This window comes from Aspergillus lentulus (assembly GCF_001445615.1).
Source record: "Aspergillus lentulus DNA, contig: Alt09, strain: IFM 54703, whole genome shotgun sequence".
In the NCBI taxonomy this organism is placed as follows: Eukaryota; Fungi; Ascomycota; class Eurotiomycetes; order Eurotiales; family Aspergillaceae; genus Aspergillus; species Aspergillus lentulus.
In genome coordinates this window covers 1,153,515-1,178,908 of record NW_028322117.1, presented here as the reverse complement: position 1 = coordinate 1,178,908, position 25,394 = coordinate 1,153,515, and the positions used below count along the sequence as shown (strand labels likewise).

The 25,394-nt window shown below is 51.0% G+C and overlaps 11 protein-coding genes across 11 annotated transcripts; 6 read left to right on the top strand and 5 right to left on the bottom strand.

Moving 5' to 3' along the window:
- Positions 1–158: 158 nt before the first annotated feature.
- Positions 159–1,274, top strand: argB (ornithine carbamoyltransferase; the record flags this gene model as incomplete). Its single annotated transcript, XM_033555365.1, has 1 exon — positions 159–1,274. One exon carries the CDS (start codon positions 159–161, stop codon positions 1,272–1,274), a length of 1,116 nt encoding a protein of 371 aa, XP_033411256.1.
- Positions 1,275–1,834: 560 nt separating this feature from the next.
- Positions 1,835–3,064, top strand: ALT_5201 (DUF3984 domain-containing protein; the record flags this gene model as incomplete). The annotated part of the gene is made up of 1 exon (XM_089599882.1): positions 1,835–3,064. One exon carries the CDS (start codon positions 1,835–1,837, stop codon positions 3,062–3,064), a length of 1,230 nt encoding a protein of 409 aa, XP_089455759.1.
- Positions 3,065–4,183: 1,119 nt separating this feature from the next.
- Positions 4,184–5,179, bottom strand: ALT_5200 (cut8/STS1 family protein; the record flags this gene model as incomplete). The annotated part of the gene is made up of 2 exons (XM_033555367.1): positions 4,184–5,049; positions 5,104–5,179. 2 exons carry the CDS (start codon positions 5,177–5,179, stop codon positions 4,184–4,186), a joined length of 942 nt encoding a protein of 313 aa, XP_033411258.1.
- A 584-nt stretch (positions 5,180–5,763) lies between these two features.
- On the bottom strand, positions 5,764–9,315 carry ALT_5199 (ATP-dependent RNA helicase MTR4; the record flags this gene model as incomplete). The annotated part of the gene is made up of 6 exons (XM_033555368.2): positions 5,764–5,944; positions 6,016–6,581; positions 6,646–7,241; positions 7,298–8,359; positions 8,413–8,503; positions 8,563–9,315. The coding sequence occupies 6 exons, from the start codon at positions 9,313–9,315 to the stop codon at positions 5,764–5,766; spliced, it is 3,249 nt and encodes a 1,082-aa protein (XP_033411259.2).
- A 410-nt stretch (positions 9,316–9,725) lies between these two features.
- Positions 9,726–10,051, top strand: ALT_5198 (cytochrome c oxidase VIIc family protein; the record flags this gene model as incomplete). The annotated part of the gene is made up of 3 exons (XM_033555369.2): positions 9,726–9,873; positions 9,937–9,969; positions 10,026–10,051. The coding sequence occupies 3 exons, from the start codon at positions 9,726–9,728 to the stop codon at positions 10,049–10,051; spliced, it is 207 nt and encodes a 68-aa protein (XP_033411260.2).
- Positions 10,052–10,520: 469 nt separating this feature from the next.
- Positions 10,521–14,934, top strand: ALT_5197 (Elongator subunit IKI3; the record flags this gene model as incomplete). The annotated part of the gene is made up of 8 exons (XM_089599881.1): positions 10,521–11,658; positions 11,712–11,804; positions 11,857–12,416; positions 12,469–12,622; positions 12,680–13,022; positions 13,077–13,518; positions 13,568–13,847; positions 13,919–14,934. The coding sequence occupies 8 exons, from the start codon at positions 10,521–10,523 to the stop codon at positions 14,932–14,934; spliced, it is 4,026 nt and encodes a 1,341-aa protein (XP_089455758.1).
- Positions 14,935–15,265: 331 nt separating this feature from the next.
- Positions 15,266–16,548, bottom strand: mvd1 (diphosphomevalonate decarboxylase MVD1; the record flags this gene model as incomplete). The annotated part of the gene is made up of 2 exons (XM_033555371.2): positions 15,266–16,409; positions 16,478–16,548. The coding sequence occupies 2 exons, from the start codon at positions 16,546–16,548 to the stop codon at positions 15,266–15,268; spliced, it is 1,215 nt and encodes a 404-aa protein (XP_033411262.2).
- A 324-nt stretch (positions 16,549–16,872) lies between these two features.
- Positions 16,873–17,736, top strand: ALT_5195 (cytochrome c1 heme lyase CYT2; the record flags this gene model as incomplete). The annotated part of the gene is made up of 1 exon (XM_033555372.1): positions 16,873–17,736. The coding sequence occupies one exon, from the start codon at positions 16,873–16,875 to the stop codon at positions 17,734–17,736; it is 864 nt and encodes a 287-aa protein (XP_033411263.1).
- A 376-nt stretch (positions 17,737–18,112) lies between these two features.
- On the bottom strand, positions 18,113–18,986 carry ALT_5194 (SNAP receptor PEP12; the record flags this gene model as incomplete). The annotated part of the gene is made up of 2 exons (XM_033555373.1): positions 18,113–18,631; positions 18,690–18,986. The coding sequence occupies 2 exons, from the start codon at positions 18,984–18,986 to the stop codon at positions 18,113–18,115; spliced, it is 816 nt and encodes a 271-aa protein (XP_033411264.1).
- A 463-nt stretch (positions 18,987–19,449) lies between these two features.
- On the top strand, positions 19,450–21,561 carry ALT_5193 (nucleoporin NDC1; the record flags this gene model as incomplete). The annotated part of the gene is made up of 3 exons (XM_089599880.1): positions 19,450–19,582; positions 19,650–19,941; positions 20,004–21,561. The coding sequence occupies 3 exons, from the start codon at positions 19,450–19,452 to the stop codon at positions 21,559–21,561; spliced, it is 1,983 nt and encodes a 660-aa protein (XP_089455757.1).
- Positions 21,562–22,589: 1,028 nt separating this feature from the next.
- znfA (putative C2H2 finger domain protein) lies at positions 22,590–24,649 on the bottom strand (the record flags this gene model as incomplete). The annotated part of the gene is made up of 2 exons (XM_033555375.2): positions 22,590–23,118; positions 23,178–24,649. The coding sequence occupies 2 exons, from the start codon at positions 24,647–24,649 to the stop codon at positions 22,590–22,592; spliced, it is 2,001 nt and encodes a 666-aa protein (XP_033411266.1).
- Between the last annotated feature and the right edge of the window lie 745 nt (positions 24,650–25,394).

Below are 25,394 nucleotides of genomic sequence, written 5' to 3'. Positions count from 1 at the left end.
TTTATTTTTGATTGAATCATCCCCAGTCAAGTAGACGAGGTATGCCTGTGTAATTGTTTGGATAATTTCTCTGAGTCATCCCTTAACTAACTTATATACCACCACATTTACAGCGTCGTTGGTTCTCTCAATTCCATATCTCAAATCTCATTCCCCCCATGGCTTGCGGTCTAAAACTGGCTGCCGCCCGATACGGCGCATTGAACGGCCAACACTTGCGTCAACGCGTCTCCCTCAATGGCTTGCGACGATATTCGTCCCAGACTACCCCTCCTACCTCTCCTTTCGCACCTCGCCATTTTCTCTCCATTGCCGATCTGACCCCTACCGAGTTCGCTACCCTCGTCCGCAATGCGTCTTCGTACAAACGCTCGATCAAATCGGGCTCCGTGCCTCAGAATCTCCTTGGAGCCCTGAACGGGAAGACCGTGGCCATGATGTTCAGTAAACGGAGTACCCGCACCAGGATTTCGACCGAGGGTGCCGTGGTGCAGATGGGAGGCCACCCGATGTTCCTGGGAAAGGATGACATTCAGTTGGGTGTTAATGAGTCCCTATACGACACGGCGGTGGTGGTCTCCTCAATGGTTTCTTGCATCGTGGCTCGCGTCGGCAAGCATGCTGAAGTTGCCGACCTCGCGAAGCACTCAACCGTCCCTGTGATCAACGCTCTCTGTGACTCATTTCACCCGCTGCAAGCCGTTGCCGATTTTCAGACCTTGCACGAAACGTTCACACCGAAGGCTCATGGCCTCTCCAGCCTGGGTCTGGAGGGCTTGAAGATCGCCTGGATCGGCGATGCGAATAACGTTTTGTTTGATATGGCCATTGCGGCAGCCAAGATGGGCATTGACCTGGCCGTTGCCACGCCCAAGGGCTACGAGATTCCTGCCCACATGCTGGAGATTATCCAAAGTGCCGGGGAAGGCGTTTTCAGGCCCGGAAAGCTTATCCAGACCAATGTTCCTGAGGAAGCTGTCAAGGACGCGGATGTTCTGGTCACGGACACTTGGGTATCCATGGGACAGGAAGCCGAATCAATCAAGCGGCTCAAAGACTTTGAAGGCTTCCAGATCACAGCCGATCTGGCCAAGCGTGGTGGTGCTAAGGAAGGGTGGAAATTTATGCACTGCTTGCCCCGTCACCCCGAGGAAGTGCACGATGAAGTCTTCTACAGCCAGCGGTCCCTAGTCTTTCCTGAAGCAGAGAACCGCTTGTGGGCTGCGATTTCTGCTATCGAGGCATTCGTTGTGAACAAGGGAAAAATCGTATGACAATCGAATAGATTCTATAGAAGAACCAAGCCGAAAATCAAATTAGCAACTTTGATCGAATACCATCCCGTCCCAGCTAGACTTGTGTGTAGAGTGCTATAATTCTTATGTCCTATGTTGGCACTGAATTGCTGTGTATCATCAGGTGGATTGTATATAGTGGAGATGTGGAGATTTACCCCAGGTTATGCTTCATCGATGGTATTCCCACGAGCATGTCACGAGATCGTACGGAGTACTGCCAGAACCCAAGAATATCGATCTACCAGGTTCAGGCCCTGCAATGATGCACTCTATCCGATCCAATCCTAGACCAAAAAGCCACTCGCAAGAGCGAAGGTCTGTCTGTCCTCGAGCCCACTTTCACATGCCGACAGTCATAGCTCGGGCGGAGAAGGGAGAGTCAGCGAATTCTTGCCGCACCTCCTCCTCGTCTACAGAGTACATCATCCCATATTTCATCAAGCTTGCAAGCTATTAAGAGCTCTTTAAGCGTATAATTCCTGTTCTCTTTCTTCCCAGAACCACTTCGTCAGTTTCTCAGCAGAAAATAGGAATGGATGTATGGGTCTCTCCTCCCATCTGTATTCCTTCTATCTACTCACTCAGCTCCACAGGGTTCTGCATCCCAAAGCGGGAGCGAATTTCGATCTCGCCGCTCATATCCCTCGCTAAATCATGTTTCGCTCGCACCATTAACAAATCGGTTCCCAATTGACGACGACATAGAGCCAGAGGACTATTTCTCACCGCGAGATGAGCGACCTGCCGACACCCCGACCCGGACATCCTATCTCTCAAGCTTTTCCGTCCCAGGGACCCCAGGCGTTCTCTCGTATTCCCGCAGCGGATCCCGAGTCCGTCTGCACTCCCGAAGCAAGAGCTCAAGTCGTATCCACCGCAGCGACAGCAGCCTGCAGAGCCAGGACGACGCACAACCCCTGCACCATCACCAACATGCACACGGATCCAAGAAGAAGACTCACACATCCTCGTCGCGGCATCAGCCCCCCGAGTCGGCCGGACGCCGCGATGCAGAATGGATGCTTCGAGCCGGGATCGCGCTCGCTTCGTCCACGCGAGAGGAAAAAGGCCAGAGCTGGCTCGTGAAGCGCGAGAGCTCGACCAGTCTTGTCTCGGAAGCAAATCACGATAGCCCAATTTTGGCCCGCCGATCGAGATCCGGGAGGTCTACGCCGGCCGCGCATTCGAGATGGGGATCCCGTGCGGCAAGTCGAAGGAACAGCAGACCCGATCTGGCCATGACGAGCCTCGATACGCTCGTCACTAGATCAGGGTCGAATGCTCACGACTCAGCCGGTCACGACGAGGAGACACGCCATTTCGTCCCTGACTTTGTGGATGAGCGTATCCGCGCGGAGATGGCATCCATCCAACAATTTGAGGACGGGTATGCCTCGGCCTCGGACGAGGAGTCTGACTCGGAGGACGAGATCGATGAGCAGGAACTGCAGCGTTTGACTCGGGAGCGAGGGTTCGGTCTGGGCAGTTGGATCGATCGGATGGTCGAGTGGACACTATTCGGTGTCGAGGATCTACCTCTTTCTGCAAATGTCCAGCCCGCCCAGCCAGCAAAACATCCCGACGCATCTCCAGACGACAATGATGTCCGCGATGATCACTCTTCTGCGGCTGAATTGACCGACGACAATGCTAGCGTGTCGGCTGACGAATCTATAGCTTCGACCGTGGTAGAGAAACCAGGGGAGAACGGAGGCTGGGAGGATGCAGGGTGGTTCCTCCGTGTCATGAAGCGTGCACTATCATGAGTCTTAGAAAACGCGATCTCCACATTGTGCAATCTGTCATGCATTGCTTCCTTTCTCGACTCGAGCATCACTCATAATTCTCGAGAATATGACTACCAAACTTAGCTTCGAGCTAATCTGGAGTACACTCGTTTACTTTAACATTGATCCATGCTCGTCTAACTCATGGTCAACCAAGATTCTGCAGATTCATTCTGAATGAATACATGACTAATATTACAATCTGTCCACTGCCATTTTCCTTCTATTCCGTCTCACCCTCTAGAACCATTATTTAAGTTGCTTGTGTGCAAGGGGCCAGTCCGCATACCGACACGTAGCTGGACCACAACAAGTCTAGGGTGCCTCTGAATTTCCACAGTGCTGCGCGGCGACAATCTTTCTGCTGTTTAAAAAGCTATTCTAGACACAATTCCCAAACGACGCATTGTGAATGCGACTTGTTTCTTCAAAAACCGAGCATGCTAACCATGCACGGATTGAGAGCATCTGTATCTTTTACTTGATACATGGCCGGCCCATCTGGCACAATAATTCAGAATATGATCGAAGCCATCGCAATTGAAGATGACACCAAGCTTCAGCCACCAGTATGATCGGAAAGAGCGGGAAAAAGAATGGGCAAAGGGTATACAAGACAGGTAGCGGACATAGGGGAAATGATTGCCATCAAACGGCACAAAATCCAGGCTTAAGAAGGCGGCCGTAGCAGAATAGAAACAGAAATGAAGAAGGAAAAGTGAGCAAAATGAATGACGGGAAGGAAAAAGGCTTGTGATGATTCGTGTCGGAGGTGTTATGATGTAGCTTGACAGGCAATAAGACGCGATAACAGAAGTATTCCCTGTAGCCTTGTTCTCTCTCTCTAGGTAACGATAAAAAAGACGGCGAGCCTGGTTTTCGGAAATATGACACAATAAATAAAGCGCAGTGTCCCTTTGCAAACTGTAAACGTCAGGAGATCCTCAACTCTCTAATTCATGCAATAGGTATCGTGATCGTATCATATGTAGGCGTTTACGGTCGAGTAATCGGACAGTAGCCATCGAAAATAACGAGTAAAACCGCGACGCTGCCGCAAGGGTGTGTCGGACGAGCAAGACTGCGAGAAGTGCTTCTTTACCAGGGTCCAACTTTGACGGGAGTTCCCAAGCCATAAGTGCCGGAAAGTAACTGTTCCCTGACCGAGACAAGATCCCCACCAGTCGAACTTGAATAGCCTTGGGAGTCTGGGCCGTGCATCCAACCCAAGCTGTTACCAAGCTCGTTAACGGCAGCCTGAAGTCGACCGCCGGCATTCTGATTATGCTTCGCCAATTTCTGATCCCATCCACCATACTGTAGCTGAATTCCGCCACCACGCTTTGCCGCCTCTCGGATTACCAGAATCCATGCCTTGCAAATTTCATCATATGCAGAGTCCCGCTCTACGTTGTTCTGTGGTGAGTGCCATCGTGGCAGTGCGTGAATGATATCTGTAGCACCGTCCAGATAACTCAGAGACACGGACGCTTGAGTTTCATGTGGTGGCAAGAAATGCGGTGTGAAATCACTCAGAGCATCCAGTAGATTCCCCAGCGGCTGCCGGACACGGTTGTAGGCATAGTCCGACTCAGGATTGCCACCTAACGGAAATGAATTTTGTAGAGTCGATTGGTAATTGCGGAGAACCTGAAGAGCAGAGGAAACACTCGGGCGTGGTGATGTGTGAATCACTTCGTCAGCCAAAGCCGGGTGACGCTCGCACATTGACCGTAATATTCCCCTCAAGGCATCTGTATCAAGGGTTTCGAGCAGTCGAGGGAGGGAGAGTGGTCTGCCAGAGACGTTGGGGCGGGACCGTTTGAAGGAGCGAGGAGCCGGAAGAGATCGAGGAGTGAAGGCGGGGGAGTTGGTGGGAGAAGCTGACATCCGTCCATCGTGATCATTGCCATCATCATCGGCTTTCCGTTTACGGTTGGTGGGCGTATGAGTAGGGGTAGACACTGGGATAGTCGTCAGCTCCAATATCGAGCCTGTAAACCCCGAAAGTCACTTACTTGGATGTGGAGAGGAGAGACGAGAATACTCGTAGAAGTGTGGAGGCACAGGTGGTGTAGCCACCAAGCTGTTCATGATGGGTCACAAACAGTTGATGGCAAAGAAGTACCGATATCTCAGTGGCGGAGGGAAACGAGTATTTCGAGCACAAGAAAGCAGGAGGGCGGGAAAGAGGGATAGATCAAGGGAAAGACAAGATTTCAAATACAAAGAAAAAGATGGAGAATTAGAGAAAAGAGAGAAGAAGAGAGAGAGGATGTAAGGACGAGTTGAGTTGAGGTGAGGTGAGGTGAGTGGTGGGGAAGGGCGAAAGAAAGAAAAGCGGTGGACTTGCACTTTGCAGGCGGTTGCGGGAGGCAACGCAGGCCGACTGCGCAGGTTTCTGGTCCATGACACCATCCATGGTCATTACAATTGAAGATTCAGGGGAGGAGGTTTCATTTCTACAATTATATATGATGGATGGAAGCTTGAGAACATGTCTACAAAATCATACAAACGTATATCGTTCATTCGAGTAGACAGAATCAAACAATGAAATCCTTCTTTTCATTTCCGACGCCAGGGAAATGCGAGACCTCCAAAACGACTGTGACCATACGACACATACATGCTCCCTCGCAGAGGTCATAGGAAGTATAAAAAAAAGAAAATGATATTTACAAGTACAGGGACTGTGCGGCCACAATGTCCCTGCGCACCTTAGTCAGAGCTTCCTCGAATTTGCTCTCGAGTTCCTCGTTACCCATAACCTTGGAGGCTTGCGCCATCTGACGGAGACACTCCTCCAATCGACGGAAGACCCGGATCAAAGATCCTTCATAAACATCGGTCATTCCACTAGTGAGACAGGCAAGTTAGTTTTCGAAGTAGACTTTTGACTCAAGAGTGCCGACAAATAGACGACTTACCAAATATCAGCAAAGGATTTGCCGTTCGCCCATTCGTAGATGACCTCCATAAGTTCCCAGTGGAAACTGTTTACGTATTCCTCCTCGTTGACAGCCAGCTTGGATTCTTGAGAGACTTTGGCAACTATCCGGGCCTGCGCTTGGATTTCCTTTAGGGGCTTCGCCAGCTCGTCCCGCGTCAGAGCAGGAGTTTCCTTGGACTTCTCCTCAAAAACGAATACACTCAATACAGCAGCGATCTGTTCCGGAGTAAGCTTGTTGAAGAAACCGTTGAAAAGAAGCTCGCTGAGCATGAGCTCGTCTCCCGTGCTGATCTCGCAGGCGACTCGTGCCTTCAACTGCACGACTTCGGCCTCGTTGATGAAACCGAACCGACGAAGTACACGCTTACGGCACTTGAGCTCATCAAGCTGCATGATGGACATGGCCTCGGAAATCTTCTTCTTCGTCTCCTTAATCTTCGTTCCCAACTCCACCTTCTCGGAATATTGCTCGTAAAGTTCTGGTAGGCGGGGTGAGTTGTGCAGTGGGTTGGAAAGCAAACGAGACTCGAGGACCTCCACTTTCTGTGATGATAGTCAGTAATGCACACAATACAAAATAAATGCAGAAGAAGAAATAAGTTCTTACCCTGAGTAGTTTCTTGAAACTTTCGTCCTTGATATTCATATCCTCAATCGGGTCAAGTGTAGCAATGCCATCAGGGAACCGCTTATGGATCTCAGCAAGAGATTTCTTGACTCCGTTTTTCGCCTCTTTTGGGTTCAGGTCCTTTGGAAGCTTCATGCGTACATGCGAGATGGCACGGATGCATTCGGTAAGGACTGGAACGACCTCCATCCGAGAGTTGTCCCCTTCTTTCACTGGCCTGACTCCCGACGGTAACTCCTCAAATGTCTTTGTGGCCACAGACGGGCCTTCGGCAATATTGAGCAGAACATCGACGACATATCTCTTGTCACGAGGAATCTCCTCCGTTGAATTCTTTGGTGGCCTCCGTTGTTTGTAATTGACAACCACACCCCATCCAAAGTCTTTGTCTTTGTGTTTGATGTGCACTAAACGACCCGGAGACATAAAGGTCAAAGAATAATCTGGGTGGCTGATGACTGCTTGTATATCATCTGCAAACTTGTCGAGCTGCGTCCTTAGTTCGTAGTATTCGCGAATGGTGCCTTCGTCAGAAATGGACATGTTGGCCCTCTTCTCTTCAAATTCCTGGAGTTCTGCAATGGGGTTAGCACAAATATCCTCCTCCCAGTTATCAAGTGATTAGGCATACGTTTCTCAAGGTCGGCAACGCCGGCCGTGTTTTGGAATTGGTAGAAACATCTCTCGAGCATGAACTCGGGCGAGATGCCTTCCACACGCATCAGGTTCAGTATCATATTGTAACCCAAATGGAAAGCTGAGTTGAGCCTATCCTGCTCTCCTCGCACAATCTCCTTCGCCACCGCAGGATCCATCTCTTCGCCAACCATCATGATCACGATACCGCGGTCATCAAGACCTCTTCGACCAGCTCGCCCAGACATCTGGACGAATTCGGACGGCGTTACCCAGCGTTGGCTAAAACCGTCAAATTTCCGGACGCTCGTGAAAACCACAGTCTTCGCAGGCATGTTCAGACCGATGGAGAATGTTTCCGTCGCGAACAGCACCTTGATAAGTCCTTCTTGGAAGAGAATCTCAATGGTTTCTTTGAGAATAGGAAGCAACCCAGAATGATGGACACCGATACCTCTCCGAAGCAGAGGTAGAATGTTCTGAATTTGAGGCAGGTTCCTGTCTTCTTCGGAAAGCATCTCGATAGCGCTGTTGAAGACCTTGGATACCATTTCCTTCTCCGAATCATCATTGAAAGCCAAAGTACTCATCTTGAGAGCGCACGCCTCGCATTCACGTTTGCTGAAACTGAAGACAATGACGGGGTTGAGGTTCTTCAGCATGATCATTTTCACAATCTTGTAAATGTCGCTCGGGCCCTCATTTCCGCCCTTATTCAACCTCTTGTCTTTACCCTTTCCCTTCCTCTTGGCCATAGCGTCGGACGGGTCATCTCCCTTCTTGTCTGCGATGCTGCCCATTGCTTTTTGGAAGTTCTCTTCCCGGAACGCTCCCTTTTCGTCGACGACGAGGAAGATCCCCTCGCCTCCCGCGGGGAAGAAGTAGTGTTGTAGAGGAGTAGGTCTGAAATCAGTATATACGACGTGACAGGGTTGGCTGTGCATCTTGACGATCCATTCGGCGAACTGCATAGCATTGGGAATTGTCGCCGACAAGAATACATATCTGACCTTGTCCGGTAACAAAATGATGGTCTCTTCCCAAACCACACCTCGAACTGCCATAGCTGTCAGTAGCTTCTAAGGGCCAGCAGTACTCCCGATGACTTACTGGCATCACGCATGTAATGAATCTCGTCAAAAATGACCCATGCAACTTCGCGCATAATTTCCGAGCCGCGATACAACATGGACCGGAGAATCTAGGCGCGTGCGTCAGCAAAAACATCCATGTTGCGCTTGAAGAGTCATGGAGGCCTACCTCTGTTGTCATGACCAGACAGGTCGCTGTTGGGTTGATAGTGACATCTCCCGTCATCAAACCAACATCACCAAATTCTGCCGCAAACTCTCGGTATTTCTGGTTACTTAAAGCCTTGATAGGACTTGTGTAGATGACTCTTTGGTTGTTCTTCAAACTTTGCGCGATGGCGTACTCCGCAACTACAGTCTTACCGGCACTGGTATGAGCCGAGACCAGAACACTTTCCTCTCTCTGTATGGATGCAACGGCGACTTGCTGGAACGGATCGAGCGTGAACGGCCATACCCTCGCAGGGTTCTCAGGCGGCTTGTGTTGCGAGATTGGTACGTATGGATAGTTGGGCGGAATGGCGACTTGATGCCGAACCTGGTGCGACAACTTAACCGAAGTTGTTTCCTTTGCGGCTTGTAGACCTGCAGATGCTGCAACCTCGCGCTCCTGCGCCGTCTCGAATTCGTCTGCTAGTACAGGCTGCGGTTCCTTCTCCAGTCGCGGACGTTTCGCATCGGGTTGTTGCTCGTTGTTCTCGGTCGCAGGCGCTTCAGCCTGTTCCCCATCCGCGAGTTCACCAGCAGTTGCATCGGGAATCTCGATATCCTCCTTGCTCTCTGTCGCTGCGCCATTTTCCTTCACATCGCCATTTACCTGACGCTTCTTGCTCTTGTCCTTCTTGGGTCGCTTGGGTGCGCCATCGGTGACCTTCGCTGCCGCTTGCGGCTGGTCTTCGAAAACATCAAAGAGTTCATCCATGATCCGACAAACTCCAGAATCAGCCACAGATGGCAGAGACTAAGGCCAAGTTGAGCCGAGACGTCTGTCGTTTCTCTGCGATCGACCCAGAAATTTCAATGTTCCTTCTGAGGAAGGCGGCGTGTGATTGGGCAGAAACGGTTTTTTTGAGAAAACTGTTATCACCGCCGGCAAAACCTGCTACTTCGGTGCAATAAAATCACGTGATTGTGGTCCCGGGGAGCCGCCGAAGCTGTATCGTTCCACTCCTTCTCTTCCCTTCCGGATGGTCGATTATCGGGTTACTTCGACGGTATCGTGTCTCCTGCTTCCCTCAAGGTGCGTAATTGTTACTTTTTGACTACCTCTACTTTCAATTGGTTCTGACTAGTATGTTCAAGATGAACGCCGCTTCTGCTCTCCGCGCCAGAATGGCCACTTCCTTCGTCGCCCGTCGTGGCTTTTCCACCACCCGGGCCCAGCTCGGCAGTCCGTACCACTACGCTGAGGGCCCTCGCTCCAACATTCCCTTCAACCCTCTGACCAAGTACTTCTTCTGGAGATACTGGGCTTTCATGAGTTCGTACTCCCAATTGAATGTCCGAGATGCAGGCAATGAATCACGCTGACTTCTGAATGTAGTCACCGGTTTCGGTGCTCCCTTCGCCATTGCTGGTACGTCCTCAGTAGCCGAACGCAGGATCATATATTCTAACAGTGCTCCTATACAGTTTGGCAAACCTACAAGACCCGTTAAGAAGCTCGCTTACGCTGAAAGTTCTCGCGCCTCGGCATCCTTGGGCATTGGGAAATGGCGGGAAATGTATCCTATACTTGAAGCATTCGGTATTATGTACAAAGTTTACAATTCAGTGGTCGAGGCAGCAGTTCTTTGCGGTCTATTTTATTTACTGTCTTCCGTTCCTCGTAGTCGTTGGCTGTAGTGGATTGTGGTAGATGGGTTGATGCCCGTTAGAATATGAATGAAGTCATTGGTCGAGCGCTCACTCTTGTCCGTCCGAAAATTAAAAATCTTTGGTCGGCACAGCTATGTTTGCAGTCCGCAGACAACACAATTAATTGTACATGAAAAGCACTAATCCTTTTTGAGAGTATTCCACAAAGGCCTTTTCATGAAGTCGATTAATTGATTACATTAAATCGACTATTTACTTGTGCAAGCCTCGGCGATACATGGCGGGGTAAAATCTTCAATATCTTGAAAGATGCGCAACTTGAAAAACGTGCGCCTCGCCGAGGTGCGTCTTCAGAATGAGCTTCCTCTCACGGCTACCGCGTGGGATACAGCTTCGGACGCTGTAATTTGTACCTTTGGACCTACAGAGGCAAACCCCATCATTGAGCTTCGGAGGAAACACCAAGACAGCTACTTTTCGGACCCTGTAGGCGCAGAAGTATTTGAATGCATCGCATCCTGGGATGCGCCTTGCCCGCTGCCTGATTTGCGCTGCGATCGGGTTCTCTCACTACATTACTTCGCGGACAATCTCACCGCGTGTTTGGTCTTGGAGGGAGGTGATATCGTCATCGTCCGTGAAGACCCCCTTCCGGGCGAAGATAAGATCGAGATCGTGGGTTCAGTCGATGTTGGCATCGCAGCTGCCGCTTGGTCTCCAGATGAGGAGCTACTGGCTCTCGCAACTAGAGCCAATACCTTTCTCTATATGACTAGAGAGTTTGAGAATGTTGCTGAAATCACATTCACCCCCGAAGATCTTAAGGCATCTCAGCATGTTTCCGTGGGCTGGGGCAAGCGAGAGACACAATTTCAAGGAAAGAGAGCCAAAGCCCTCAGGGACCCCACGATACCTGAAAAGGTCGACGAGGGCCGATTGAGCAGCAACGATGACGGCAGAACTACTATCAGCTGGCGCGGTGACGGTGCTTACGTTGCTGTGAACAGTATCGAAGCGGGTGTTCGTCGCGTGATTAGAGTCTACTCCAGAGAAGGCACTTTGGACAGCGTGAGCGAGCCAGTCGACGGTCTAGAAGGTGCCCTTAGCTGGCGGCCCTACGGCAATCTGATTGCTGGAATTCAGAGACTTGAAGACAAGGTCGATGTGGTATTTTTCGAGAGAAACGGCTTGCGCCATGGAGAGTTCTCGCTTCGCCTCACCGAGGAAGAAAGAGCATCCTGGGCCTCGGATATTCACCTCAGCTGGAATGTCGATTCAACAGTCCTTGCTGTATTGTTTCGAGATCGTATACAGTTCTGGACCATGGGTAACTACCACTATTATCTCAAGAATGAGGTTCCTGTGGTGGTCAACCCGGATTATCCTCATCCCTTTGCCTTCAAATGGCATCAAGAGAAGGCTCTACGCTCTGTTGCTTGTGGCTCAGGTACTTGGCACTCCGATGACTGTTCCATATACGTGCTGATGATCCTTTCTTAGCGTCTATTCTGGACCTGGATTTTGTCTTCGACGTTTCCCATGGTTCGACCGTCGCACCTCATGACGTCGGTGCTGTTGCTGTGATCGATGGAAGTATGTTTGTATCCGCATCTGATGAGCAGAGCTTCATGCTAATTCGCAAAAGAAACCCTGAAGTTGACGCCCCTAAGGCTATCTGGAGTTCCTCCCCCAATGGCTCACAACGACGTGCCAGTGGACTCGAACGTTGTCGATGTCGCATTCAGCAAGTCTGGCACCCGGATAGCTGTCCTTATGAGAGATTGCTTCTCTATCTACATGTGGTCACTGAAGACTCGTCCTGTTCTTTCTCCAGTACTCGAATCTAGCCATCCCTTGCCGGACAATGTAGACAATCGGCCGCGACAGATCGCTTTTTTGAACGAGAATGAAGTCTACATTCTCAGGAACAGCGGACCTAACAGTGCCTGTATTCAAAGGACAACGCTCGAGACACGATCAACGACGACAGTCTACCAAACAACAGACTCGGAGCAGATTCTCACAATTTTCCCGACTGTTGGACATGAGGCTCTGTGGTTTTCGCATGTCCGTCAATCTGGACGTCCAATCGCGTACTCTATCCTGAAGGCCCTCTCCGAAGAAGACGTCCAAGTGGACTCCTGGGACCAGAGCCCTGCTGTCGACACTCACTGGTCTCGGGCTGTCCACTTGTCAGATGATGAGGTATTATCTTCTTTGCTTACAATTGACTGAATCCCGGCTGACGGCTTGAAAGCGCATTTTAATTTCATTATCAAGGACCGGAGCCCTTTATGCAAATAACCAGCTCCTTGCAAAGAACTGCACGTCCTTTCTCGTGACCCAAGCACACGTCTTGTTTACTACTTCCCAGCATCTTCTCAAGTTTGTTCACTTGACAAAAGCAGAAGGTTTGTTGAGTATTCCGATCTCATCACCAAATTCTAATGGCTAATTTCAAATTGCAGAGATGGAAGTTCCTGCCGACACCCCCGAGACAGACGAACGATGCCGTAATATCGAACGTGGAAGTAAACTGGTATCCGTCATGCCCTCTAAGTTCGCTGTCACCCTCCAGGCGCCCAGGGGCAACATAGAGACAATCTACCCTCGAGCGCTTGTTTTGGCCGGCATCAGAAACTACATCGACAGAAAGGACTACCGCTCCGCGTTCCTTGCCTGCCGCAGCCAGATGGTAGACTTGAACATCCTCCATGATTATGCACCTGAACAATTCCTGGAAAACGTTGCATTATTTGTGGATCAAGTGAAGAGAGTCGATTTCATTGATGAATTCCTATCTCGGCTGAGGTGAGTTAACGGCCTGGCTTTTCCCTCTCGAGAGCGTTGCTGACCGGCCCTCAGTGAGGACGACGTCTCGCAAACATTGTACAAGGACACCTTGAAGACACCCAAGGAGGTTCAAACCACAGTTCGGCCGGAGGGTACAACCTCTTTCAAGCCGACAACCAAGACCAGCAAGGTCAACCGGATCTGCGATGCTTTTTTGGCCACCCTTGAGAAACGCTTAGACACCAACTTGCATAACCTAGTCACTGCACATGTTTGCAAATCGCCACCGGATCTCGAAGCTGGACTTCAGCTTGTCGCTCGCCTGAGAGGTCTGATTACAGTCATGAGTACTCCTTTGCCAGTTGCTGACCGTCCTACAGAACAAAGCGCGGAGCAAGCAGAGGATGCAATTGAGCATATGTGTTTCCTCACTGATGCTCACCGTCTATACGACCATGCATTGGGTCTCTACGACCTTGAGCTCACTTTGTTGGTTGCTCAACAGGCTCAAAGGGTAAGATTGGCGCCGTCTGGCTGGCGAACGAGTCTCTAATTTCGTGCAGGACCCCCGAGAATACCTCCCATTCCTGCGGAAACTCCAGCAGCTTCCCGACGATCGACGCCGTTTTGAAATTGACAACTATCTTGGCCGCTGGGCCAAGGCTCTGAAGCATCTCCACACTCTGAACGCCTATGACGAGATACGCACCTATGTCATAAAACATGAGCTGTACAAAGAAGCGATTGACTTGTTCAAATATCAGCCAGAGCAGCTGCGTGACATAACACATATATATGCTGACTTCCTGCACGACCACTCCAAATACAAGGAAGCAGGAATCGGTGCGTCTCTTCCAGTCTTAGATAATGCCGCCGAGTAGCACGCGAGCACACTGATGCTGATTTCTTTCTAGCTTACGAGAGTCTCTCGCTCTACGAAGATGCATACAAGTGCTATCACCTGGCGCACCTCTGGCGCGAGTCCCTATACTGTGCCCTAATGGTTCCTCTATCGGATGCCGACCTCACCGCACACGCGCTTGCTCTATCGACTACATTGACAGAAGAAAGCCGCGACTACGTCTCTGCAGCTCAAATCCACGCTGAGCACCTGCACGACATCCCGGCAGCTGCCCGCCTCCTCTGCCGCGGCTCTCGCTTCGCAGACGCCACGCGTATCCTCGCGCTCCACGGCAAAAAGGATCTGATCCCGGAGATTGTGGACACAGGTCTCGCAGATGCCATGGGAACCACGACGGACCTCCTCGCCGACTTCAGGTCACAGTTGAACGCCCAGGTCCCACGTGTCCGAGAACTACGTGAACGCCGAGCTGCCGATCCCCTGGCGTATTTCGGTGGTGATCCCACCACCGGCGACCTCGGAGTCGATATTCCAGATAACGTTTCTCTGGCTCCCACGGACGCCTCCACATTGGCTGGCCGCACCATGTTTACGAGGTACACTGGGAAAACGACATCCTCACGGCACACGTCCAAGACCCGGCGACGGGAGGAGCGAAAGCGGGCGCGTGGTAAGAAGGGCACGGTCTACGAAGAGGAGTACCTGGTCAACAGTGTGCGGCGACTCATTGAACGGGTCAACTCGACTGTTCCCGAGGTGGAGACGCTTGTTGACGCACTCCTGCGGCGGGGGATGCGCGAGCGCGCCGTTGCTATTGAAAAAGCTATGCAGGAAGTGCTAAAGATGTGCGCTGAGAGTAAGGACGAAGTGTTCGGCGTCCCGGAACAAGACGAGAGTGAAAATGCAGAGGGACTCGACAGGGAAGATGTTGGCGGCGCCGAAGAACTTAGACCTCGTGGGGGACAGCGCGTGTTCGCTGAGAGTGTCACGTCCGTGCTCGGCACCAGTAATCCAGGGCGGGAAGTCCCACCGGTCAGAGAAATGAAGAAATCTGCCCTGCTGAACTAGTCTCCTGACATGAATGAGTTTTGAGTATGTTTGTTGGGCCACTATCTGCTGAGGTAATACTGGATAGATAAAAAGGAAATATAAACCCGAATTCCAACAGTGTCTGGACCACGTGCTAATGGACGTCGCACCATGCAATGCTGTAAAATACATGATATGCAGTTGTAGCTTAATATTTAGATGTGCATGACTGAACGTTGTGATTAAAGCCATAATGGACAATTCAGAAGTAAAGAAAATGACCACAGCTGGGTATCTTTTCGTATCAAGCACCATATTCCAGGGCACTTGTACATAGCTGATTAAGATGTTTTGCAGTGCTCATAGCATTTCAAGAAGAGAGAATATCACCCGTTGCGCTGACAAGATGATCCTCCACACTGACAGGACCCTCCCCGACACCAGTCAAAATGACGCGGCTGATGCCGTTCTTCAGGACATCAACAACTCTAGAGTCAACCTTCTCCAGAGGCACGCCTGGAGCAGTGACATTCTTCAAGATATCGTAGAATGGGCCGTCGAACCCTTCCGTGTTGGGGCCCAAAATAGCCTTGACGGTTCCTGCGACCACCTCCGAGTCTTTCTCAAGGTAGTAGATAACGGCATTCGGGCCAGCGTCAAACGTGTAAGCGCACACAGTCCGGCCAACAGCACGGTTGATGTCGTGGACGAGTCTCACGGCGGCTCTAGAGACATCGTTCATGTAGAAGATCGGAGGCCAGGAGTCGAGGCAAGTTGCGTGGAAGCTGTTAGAGTCACGCATAGTGATTTCGGCAAAGGTAGGGAAGTCCTTGTTCTGGATTGCCGTCTCAATGGCGGCCATCCGCTCAGGGACAACAGATGTGGCCCGAGTGGCAAAGAGACTCGAGGTAGCAACAGTAGTCTGCATACCCTCTGTACTGGGAACGTCTTTCTTCTCGGCACTAACCACCAGAATGATTGCACGCATCTCAGGCCAATCAGATGCAGGAGCGACTTCCTCAGCCAGACTGTCGCTACCATCTTCCCGCTCGCCAGCACGCCAGGCAACATAACCGCCCATCAGAGACCGACAAGCAGAGCCGGAGCCCTGACGCGCAATGCGGCTGAGCTCCAGTGGAGACTGTGGAAGCTGATAAAGATCCGCTATGGCACGGACAAGTGCTGCGAAACCAGCGGCTGAGCTCGCGAGACCAGCAGCGGTGGGGAAGTTGTTCTCGGAAACAATTCGCAATGGTAGAGTAGACAGTTTAGGCAATGAGGGGTCGGCATTTTCGAGAGCCTGACGGAGGGAGCGTAGATTGGAGAGACAAGCGAGGGTGCGTTTGGAGGACTGAATATCCTGGGGCTTGCCGTTCAAGACGAGCTCGTCTGCGGCGGGGTAGATAGCTGAGCAGGAGGCGGTAGTGAGGGTTCGGAGGGAGGCCTGAGAAAGGGTAACGGAGAGGGAGGAATTGGTCGGCAGATTCAAAGATGCATCTCTTTTACCCCAATATCTAGAGTACCCTGTTAGGAGAAAACGAGAATTACCACAAGACGGATTAGGGGTCGACAGTCAACTCACTTAATAACAGCAATATTGACCGGGGCGGTAGTGGTAGCCCGATAGACGGTACGATCACAAGTAGCGGCCATCTTGTTCGATGCAAGGGATTTGCGTTTCTGTCGACAGCAGGGGGTGAAAAGTGGTGTACTATAAACTCAATTGTTGATGAGGGGCTGCGGATTATTTGACCATCTCGGGCGTTACCCTTTCGGGCAATCAGCGCACTCTACAATCCGAACCAGTGCGGTGTACCTCTCGAAAGTGAAAGGCGGTGAAAGGCTGTCAACCGTCCGAAATCCTTCTCCGCCTTCCGAACCTCTTTGACTAATCCAGCAATTTTTATGGGTGCTTCAGTGAGATAGATCCTGAGATCGTACATCTTGTCTTGGATTGGTTGTCTGCAATTCATCAAAATGGGCGCCGGTGCAAGTACACCATCCGTCCCCCCTGCAGACTCAGCTGCCGCTGCAACCTGTCCTGTCGACCACAAAACCCGTGAGGTATGGTTGCAGCAGCACAAGGCTTCGGGCGGAGCTCCCCATCCTCTACCTGGCGAAGAAGAGAAAGCGAAGACAAAGCTTCAACGGCCTTTGTCCACCGATCGTGAAGTGAGCAGCATACCACGAGCCTTCGAGGCCTCATCACGAGCATCGTCCTCCGAAGCTCCCGCCGCATGTCCGTCGCCGTATGCCGCATCGCACGGCACACCATCGAATGCAGAGGCTGAGACGGGTCATGACCAGAATACAGGCAATTGGATCTATCCATCTGAGCGACAATTCTTCGAGGCTCTAGTACGGAAAGGAAATACACCTGCGACCACAGGCTCCGCGTCCGAGCTGGCGACAACAGTAGCATCGATTATCCCCATCCATAACGCCGTCAACGAGCGTGCCTGGAGGCAGATCCTCGAATGGGAAAATCAGGCGCCGTCGTCAGATCCTGGTAGCAAGAGATGCGGTGGACCAAAACTGTATTCATTCCGCGGGCTGGGCGTCGATCCCCAGTTTCTCAGTCCCCGTGCCCGGTTCAATAGCTTGCTAGGATACCAGAAGCCGTTCGACCGACATGACTGGGTGGTAGAAAGGTGTGATGGCGAGCGTGTTGAGTACGTCATTGATTTCTACCAAGGGAAGTCATCAGGAACGGACGGCGGTGCAGCTGGATTGACGGCCAACGCGGGGCCAGGGAAACTCAGTTTCTACCTCGACGTACGGCCAAAGCTCAATACGTTCGAGGGCTGGAGGATGAGATTCAGACGCTTTACAGGGCTATAGAGCACGCGTCTATGTCGAACAGTTAACTGGATTATTTATTATTCCCCGCTTGCACATAAGAGGCGAAAAGGAGTTTGGGTGTATATTAGCAGCAATTATCTCGATGTATGTTCTTGTATAACAGCAGCTATGTATGATAAGGAACAAGCGCGCAAAGCAGGACTCTTAATGAAATATTCTTCACTCCAAATGCGCCTGTCGTTCATCAAAGGAAACAAGTCATGAGTGTGGTGAATCGGTACCAGCAATTCAAGGTAAAATCATACATGGAATCGTACAGGTGGGGATATCGGTCGTAAGAGGGAAGGTGAAAGGGTAGTCGGTTCGAGAAAGGCCAATCGAAGTAATCCGGGGTGTCCGATACAGTCATAGCAGACTATCCGAGTGTGACTGCTAGGACAATAATGACCAAAATCACGGCGAGAATAAGAAGGAGGCAGCAAGCCTTGTTCCGAGCGTTCTTTTGGTATCTGCTGGCGCTACGAAGCTCGACGTTCGCGCCCCGAGTGTCCGTAGTAACTCTCTCCACGTTCTCGCTAATGATATCCAGCTGGCCTCCTTGCTCGTGAACAATATGCGCGACGTCACGGAATAGTTCATTCAGCTCGCCCACGCTTTGCTCAATGTTGCGAATCTCCGCTTCGCGCTCAATGATAAGAGCCTCCTGGAAGTCCACCTCATCTTGGTTGGCGAGACGAGGCTGCTCCTCGAGCAATTGTTGTTGCTCATGGGAGGTACCATCTGCTGGCGCATGCTCCCCCTCCTCCACTGCCGTGCGAGCGGCAACTGCAGACGCTCTTTGCTTCTCCAAAGCTCGACGCTGAACGGTCTGGAACTCCTCCAGTGTCGCCTTGAACTCCGAAGACAGCTTCTGTTGAGTCCATTTTTGTGAAGGCTAAGTAGTATTAGTCGCAGCCAAGGGGAGCAACACACAATATATTCCGGCAACATACATTAACATCCTCCCACATCTGGACTTTCTTGATCCCTTCGCCTACATGCTTGAACCCCGATCGAGTTTCCTCGAGCAGATTGTGAACTCGTTCCCGCACCCGCTCAGTGTCCCTTTTCGTTCCTAAAAGCGCGATCTGGTCCGACAACCGAGTGATATTCGAGGTTAACGTGAACAACTGGTTTGAGAGACTCTCTGTTAGACGATCAAAGTCGGGGTCATCACGGTAGTGAGGATCTTCAGAACGGCGCATAGTAGTAGGCTGCGCCTCTAGTGAGTTCAAACGATCGAAGGACATGATGTGCGTCGTTATGTTGGAATTAAGTGATAGAGGGTTAGGTATGTTGCGACAGGATGATGCATCAACATGCGGATGTTGCCTTGGAGGAGCACTGTTGATGCCCGGATCTGCATGCTTCCATCACATGATGTATCTGGTGCGGCTGTGCCTTGGAAATCTGCAAGCGGAATAGCGTAATCTACCTTCATCATCTAGCCTCATCACCTGACCAACAGGGCTGTGGCTGGTGTGTTTTGATGCTTTGCCCAAAAAGCTTCAATTATTATTTTATCATCGCATTCGGGCAAGCTGTCAACGCATCGGCCTCGTTCCTGGAGCTCCACAGAGGCGCCATTATACCTCAGTCTTCCATTCCCTTGGTATAGGGTTCAAATCGCTCGGCGACTTTGATCATGCTCTAAATTTCTTACCGTCTACTTCTCTACCTAGAGATCTCAGTGTCCCTCTTTCATTCTTCATCATGGCCGCCGCTAGGCCTCGGCCGTATAGGCGCATTCTGACATCTGCGCTGCATCGTAGATTTGTTCATGCGTCTGCCCTAGCGCTTTCAGTTTGCTATTTTGTTGCATTCCTTCTGGGAGACAAATCATCCTGTAAGTGGCATGGTTTACAGGTGGTCAAGTTCTGCATTGGGCTATTCCTTATAGCTGCAGTTGGTAGCTGACTCGCCCCCTTCTCTGCTAGTTTTGTGGGCATGGTTCCCAATTGGAGCATGCGGTTTCCGCGCAGTTCTCCTCTTTCTCTCCAGTCTCGTCGTTTTCGTTTTGCGCGTCGGTCAGATGCATCTTGGGTCGAGAACAACTGCATCAGCGATCGGCACGTTTAAGTACCTAGTCCCCCTCGACGTCATACAAACCTTCGGGTGGTACCTGTTCTCGGCTTGGTGGTTCAGCGAGATCTACAAGTGGTCGTGTCCTACAAGTGCGCAACTTGAATGGGTCAAACGGGGCAGGTATGTGTCCAATTGAGTCGAAATGGAGTCTGCAGGACTATTCTAACCTAGAGAGGAATCAGGCCACACGAGCGAGCAACACTGAACGAGAGACCGATCTATCTACATACCTACCATGTACTGCTGGCAATTGCCCAGTCGATCGTCCATCTCTACTACGACTACGACCGCGTTCCTATACCTGTGGTTAAGCCAGACTCTGGTGCTTCAGACCGCAGAACTCATCCGTTAGAGCCAGTCTCCAAGCGCATCCAAAGGGCTTTACCCGAAATGATCAGGGGTGGTCTCGCAAGGAGCGCACTTGTTGCAGCCATTTGCCCGTTCGCCTACGTCCTACTCCTCAGGCGGCCAGCATGGAGCTTCACCTTGTATTTCGCCAAGCTGTTTTGGAATTTTCCTAGATCTGCAGCGGATCCTCCTGGTGTTATTCCTGACTTTGGGTTTGGCCTTATGATTCGGACCGCCATATCCGGAGGACTATTGACCCTTTGCTGGCAATCCGCGAACCTTTTCTTCTCGATGTTTATCAGCAAGGAACCTCTCAAGCTGGGCCAACCCTTGACAGCGGAAGCAAAGGATCCTAACGGCAGCCTACTGACCGGCCTAAAGGCGAAGAAGGAGACAGTAAAGGCCTTTGCATTCTGGGAACTCTGCCTCATCAGTCAACAATTTCCTGATCGGCGAAAGGCGATCTTTAACGACATCGACCGTGAAGGTGGCTCCACCTGGACTCAGATCCTGCAGTCTGCCACTGAGGTCATCGAGGGCGTTTCTAACAGGATCAATGAGAAGAAAAACCCGACATCAAACGCGAAGCCTGAGGAGCAGTCCAAAGAATCACAACCTGTTCTCCACGCTCTGCCACGCTTAGCAGAGCCTCCCAAGGAAGACAACATCTTTGCGAGCTCGCCCAAAGCAGTATCGCGACAGGAGAGGATAGGAGAGGCCTTCAGTTCAGCAGCCAAGAAGTATGGACAATCGCCCGACTGGACTCCGACAGCTAGGGCTCGAGCTCGTGATGTTTTTGACCGCGCATCCTCGGCTGTGCTGAGCCCTGAACGAAAGCAGAAATTGCTCGCTTCTTCCCGGGAGCTCAAGATGCTCACCGGACCGACGAGCAAACCAGAGAATGTGCACACTCTGCTCGCACAGGTCCTTCGCTCGCCGATAGGCCTCATCATCCGACAGACTTACGCCCGCCGGTTATCTGGAATAATCTTGGGCACACCACATGCAAATTTATCTTCCATCGTTGATGCTATTGAGTCGCTGACCCGCCTCCTCATCGCAAGTCTTGCAGAGGATCAATACGGCAAAGTACAAAGCGATGTTCCCGGGGTTGTGCGCCTCTTCACAGAGACCATCGCGGTCCTTGAGCCATTCATCAACGGCGGGCTAGATGCTCACTGGACGGATGTGAACTTCCCACCCTCCAGCGACCCCGATGCCCAGGCCAAAGCGCGTCGTGTTCCAGAGGTGGACCTCGTGCTGGATACAGTTAGGAGTTGCCTCAAAGACCTCTTATCAGCCTTCAATCTATACTTCAAGGACGTTGGACTGGTCGGGAAGGATCTCCGACTAGCAAAAGAAGCTGCCGGGTTGATTGAGGATAAATATTAACTCATCTCTGCCTTATTCCGCGCCCTCCGGCCCGTGGCTCTGATGAGAAGTATTTCTCGTCGGACTTTCTCTCTACTGACATCTACTTCTCTTTCCTGAATCTTTTGCCTTTTTGCGATTCCGTGGGCCGTTGGCTATGCATTTTTCAGGCGTTTGTGTCTGCGTTTCTCAAGCAAGATGACAATTTACTTAGGACTGTACACTACACCTAACTGCGGATTTAAGTGACCTCATGCAAAAAAGAAGTACCTCATGTGATACCGGTAACTGAACTAGTATCCTAGCTTTTTGTGTATCCTTTTTACATGCACGCTTTTTTTTGGAGGTCTATATACAGCCACCCAGCACCAGCTGGGCCTTGCATGCAACATATCTTGTCCTGAACTATGTAGTCCAGACATGGCCCGTTGAGCCGCAGACCGAGAGACCCAAGGGTCTGAAGTTAAAGTGAGTGAGAAAGAAGAGGGCGAGGAGAATGCGGAGATTGAGATGAGAAGATAAGAAGTGGGAAGTAAGATGTGAAACCCAAATCGACCTAGAAACCAAACCGTTATATCGCGCGGCCAAAATCAGACGAGCAGCCTCCCACATAAATACCCAGACTCCGATATACCCTTGCCAAAGCCGCAATAGTAGATGATAAAATAAAGTAGATGAGATCATGTCACGTCATTTCAGAATGCCACCCCTGTGTATATCCTGTAAACCCTTTATCTGCTGATTATATATAGTCTCCTAATTTCTTTTCTTTGCGTTTCGCAAGCTCAGTATCCGAGGTGAGACTTTTGAATGTGAAGTGCGGCAGTGGTCCAGACGCTATCAAGTAATAGGGCGACCACGAACGAAGAACTCGAAAGCGATATGACCTAAGTGATCGTGAAGGAAAGGGAGAAAACAGATGCTGGTCATATGTACGAGAGTCGAGGCTGCTAGAAGCAATTGGTTGCTATCAAAGAACTAGAAAGTCCTGAGAATCGTCGCAATCCGTTGCTCCTTCACCAAACGACCTACAGACATACCAGTAGTTGTCAGCACGGGCTCAGAACCTCACTAATCTTATTTGACGTGAGCGACCCCGTCGTTGCTGGCGCAGCAGAGCCTGCTCCACTGCTGTGTGTGGTGTTTTTGGGTTCCGGAGGCGCTTCTTCCTTCATGCACGCGTTCTCCAAGACGTTGGTCCATTTACCACTTGTGCCCGCGTGGCTGTGCTTCAGATGCTGTCGAAAATGATCCGCACGGTAGAATTTCTTTCCGTTGTTGCACTCCCCGAACTTGTGCACTGAGGTAAGATGTTCAAACCTGCGATCCCAATCGGGCTGCGGAAAGTTCGGAAACTCCTCGCCGCAGTAGCCACAAGCATCGTGAGAAGGACCTGAATTTGTTTGCGCGGTTGGGGAAGTCGAAGGGTGGAAAGCGGCTTGATACCCTGGCAAGGCGGCGCACGACCAGGAATGACGCCGCAAGTGAAGAGAGTTCTGATGACGTTCAGCCTCGTTCTTATTCTTGAACCGATTATTGCAGAACTGGCAAGAATATTGCTTCTCCATCTCATGTGCACTAGGCAGGGTATTAGTTACTAAAGATCAGTCACAGCAGATAGGATGGTCAAACCATACCGTAGTTCAGCAGGACTGTCGAACTTCTTAGGTTTCTTCGGACAACAGTCACAGATATACAGTCCAGCCATCTTAGGCGCAGCTGATTTTGGCACAGTAAGGGTAGTCTGCAAAGACAATTTTCTCGTGCTATCTGCGTTTCGTAGATCGGTTGTGTTGGGGACTTGTGCGTTTCTCACACTTTGCTGACTAGCTAGTCCTCCAGGAGAAGTTGAACTGATTGGGGATTTGTCATGGAGAGCGTCAAAATCAGAATTTGGCGACAACCCCCCAGGTGATGGACGATCAAATGTCGACATACTCGTCATACTGCTTCCTCCGATGGACATGGCGGCTGACGAATACGTCCCTGAAGTCCTCAAACTTAATGACGATGCGGCAGACAAGCTTCCGTGGCTTTGTGTATAGCCACCATTGACCGAAAGGGTGTTGGTATACGGATGTCCAGATGTTCTTCGCTGAGAAAGATCGCCATTGCTTGTGGTAATATGGGGTGCATGTCTATCGTCTTTCACTGGCTCGCGCGGTGGTGAGGAGGCTCTCCTCTTAATACCTGACTTCGAAGCGTCCAGATAGGGTGGCGTTGCTTCACGGAGGTTGAAATATCGTGAGGGCAACGACTCATCGGTGGAAAAATCACCTTCGATATCCGAAAAAACGCCTTGGTCATAACTTCCGCGGTTTGATCGACTCGGTAAGCTAAGAGTTTCTTCACTTTGTGGTGTTGTGCCACCTCCCCGGCGCCGATATACGTCACGCAGAAAGGCCGAGTGGTCGTACTCCACCGCTGAAGAAGGGGCGCTACTCTCAACACTGGGGCTTCGGTGGCCGAGATAATCTCTCCAACTGACCTTGGTACCAGGAGAGACTGCGCCAGATTGAGAGTTGCTTGGCCATCGCACGTCGAGCGCTGGTCCATCGGAACCCCCAGGAGATGGCAACCCCCCAAAATTTCTCGGGGGAATGGGCAGCGTCGACAGTGAGGCCTTGGTATCGTTACCAAGGCTGATTGATTGTCGGGGAGAAAGCGGTTTGCCTATCTTGGAAAGAAGATGTTGGTCGTATGCGTCTGATGAATCCTTTACGCTTCGTCTGGAAAAATCTCGCTCGCCTTTCAATATTGGCCCGGGTGCATTGATGGTAATGGAATTGCGAAATCCTTCTTCCACCGGTGGCGGAGGTTCTATCTTTATATGCGCCTTCGGACTTGTCGAGACAGGCAAGCCACTTTGTCTTCCGTCCAGTTCATCCAAGGCCATTCGATCAGTCTTGCATACAGATTCCAGGCGACGATGGCCTCCAAACAGGCTAGAACCGGGATTGATTGGCGCAAGTCTCGCCGACCCAGGATGATTTCTGGCATTCGCAAATAGCCAACCGGCATCATGGCCATCTTCGAGGTCAGTGATATGCGGCGGTGGAGGAAGTGGCGGCGGAGCGAAGTTAGTTATCGATTTTGCCGGTATAGGCATCGGCCTGAGGGGTGAGTAGGACTGTCGAGACATGCTTTTTGGCGATCCCTCGGTAGAGTGAGATTGGTCATACCCACAGTTATTGATCTCGTGCACATTTATTAATGGTGGGGAGAGTCGCGGAAAGTCCATGGTACAGCGTAGTCATCAATGGACAGATCGAAAGACAGCCAACAACCGGAAAGGACAGAAAATGCAGCCGGATCAAGTTGACAAGACACCGTAACGTGAAATGCTCCAGTGGTTTGACAGCTGAAGACTCTTAGCCCTGGCCCTAGGGAAGGATTCGTTTCACGTCACAGATGTCGCCAAGGTTCACTCAAGGAGATGATTGCAACCAGGCAAAGTGATAGAAAATGGAAGGAATAAATATTGTCAGAAGAGAGTGTGAAGTATCTCAAAGTCTATGAAAGCGTGTAAATGGCCAGAAGTCAGGTCGGTCTGGTCTCATCGAGATAGATAGGGCTGCAGGAAACCAATTCTTCCTTAAAGGTCCTTATTTTTGATCAGTTGGACCAACGATTCGCTGCGTCAACGGCTTTCTGTAACACTCGCGCGCAACCCTGGAAAACCGTTTGTGTGCCATCAATTCGCCGGTCAGTGCAAACTCATTGACAGGAAACGGCGCGGAAACCACTGAGCATTCTTGCGAGATTCGTTTGGGAACTTGTCTTTTTGCGGGACTGGAGAAAGTTTGAATATAGCCGATAGCCAGGATCCACCAGAAGTGAACAGAAAAAGAAAA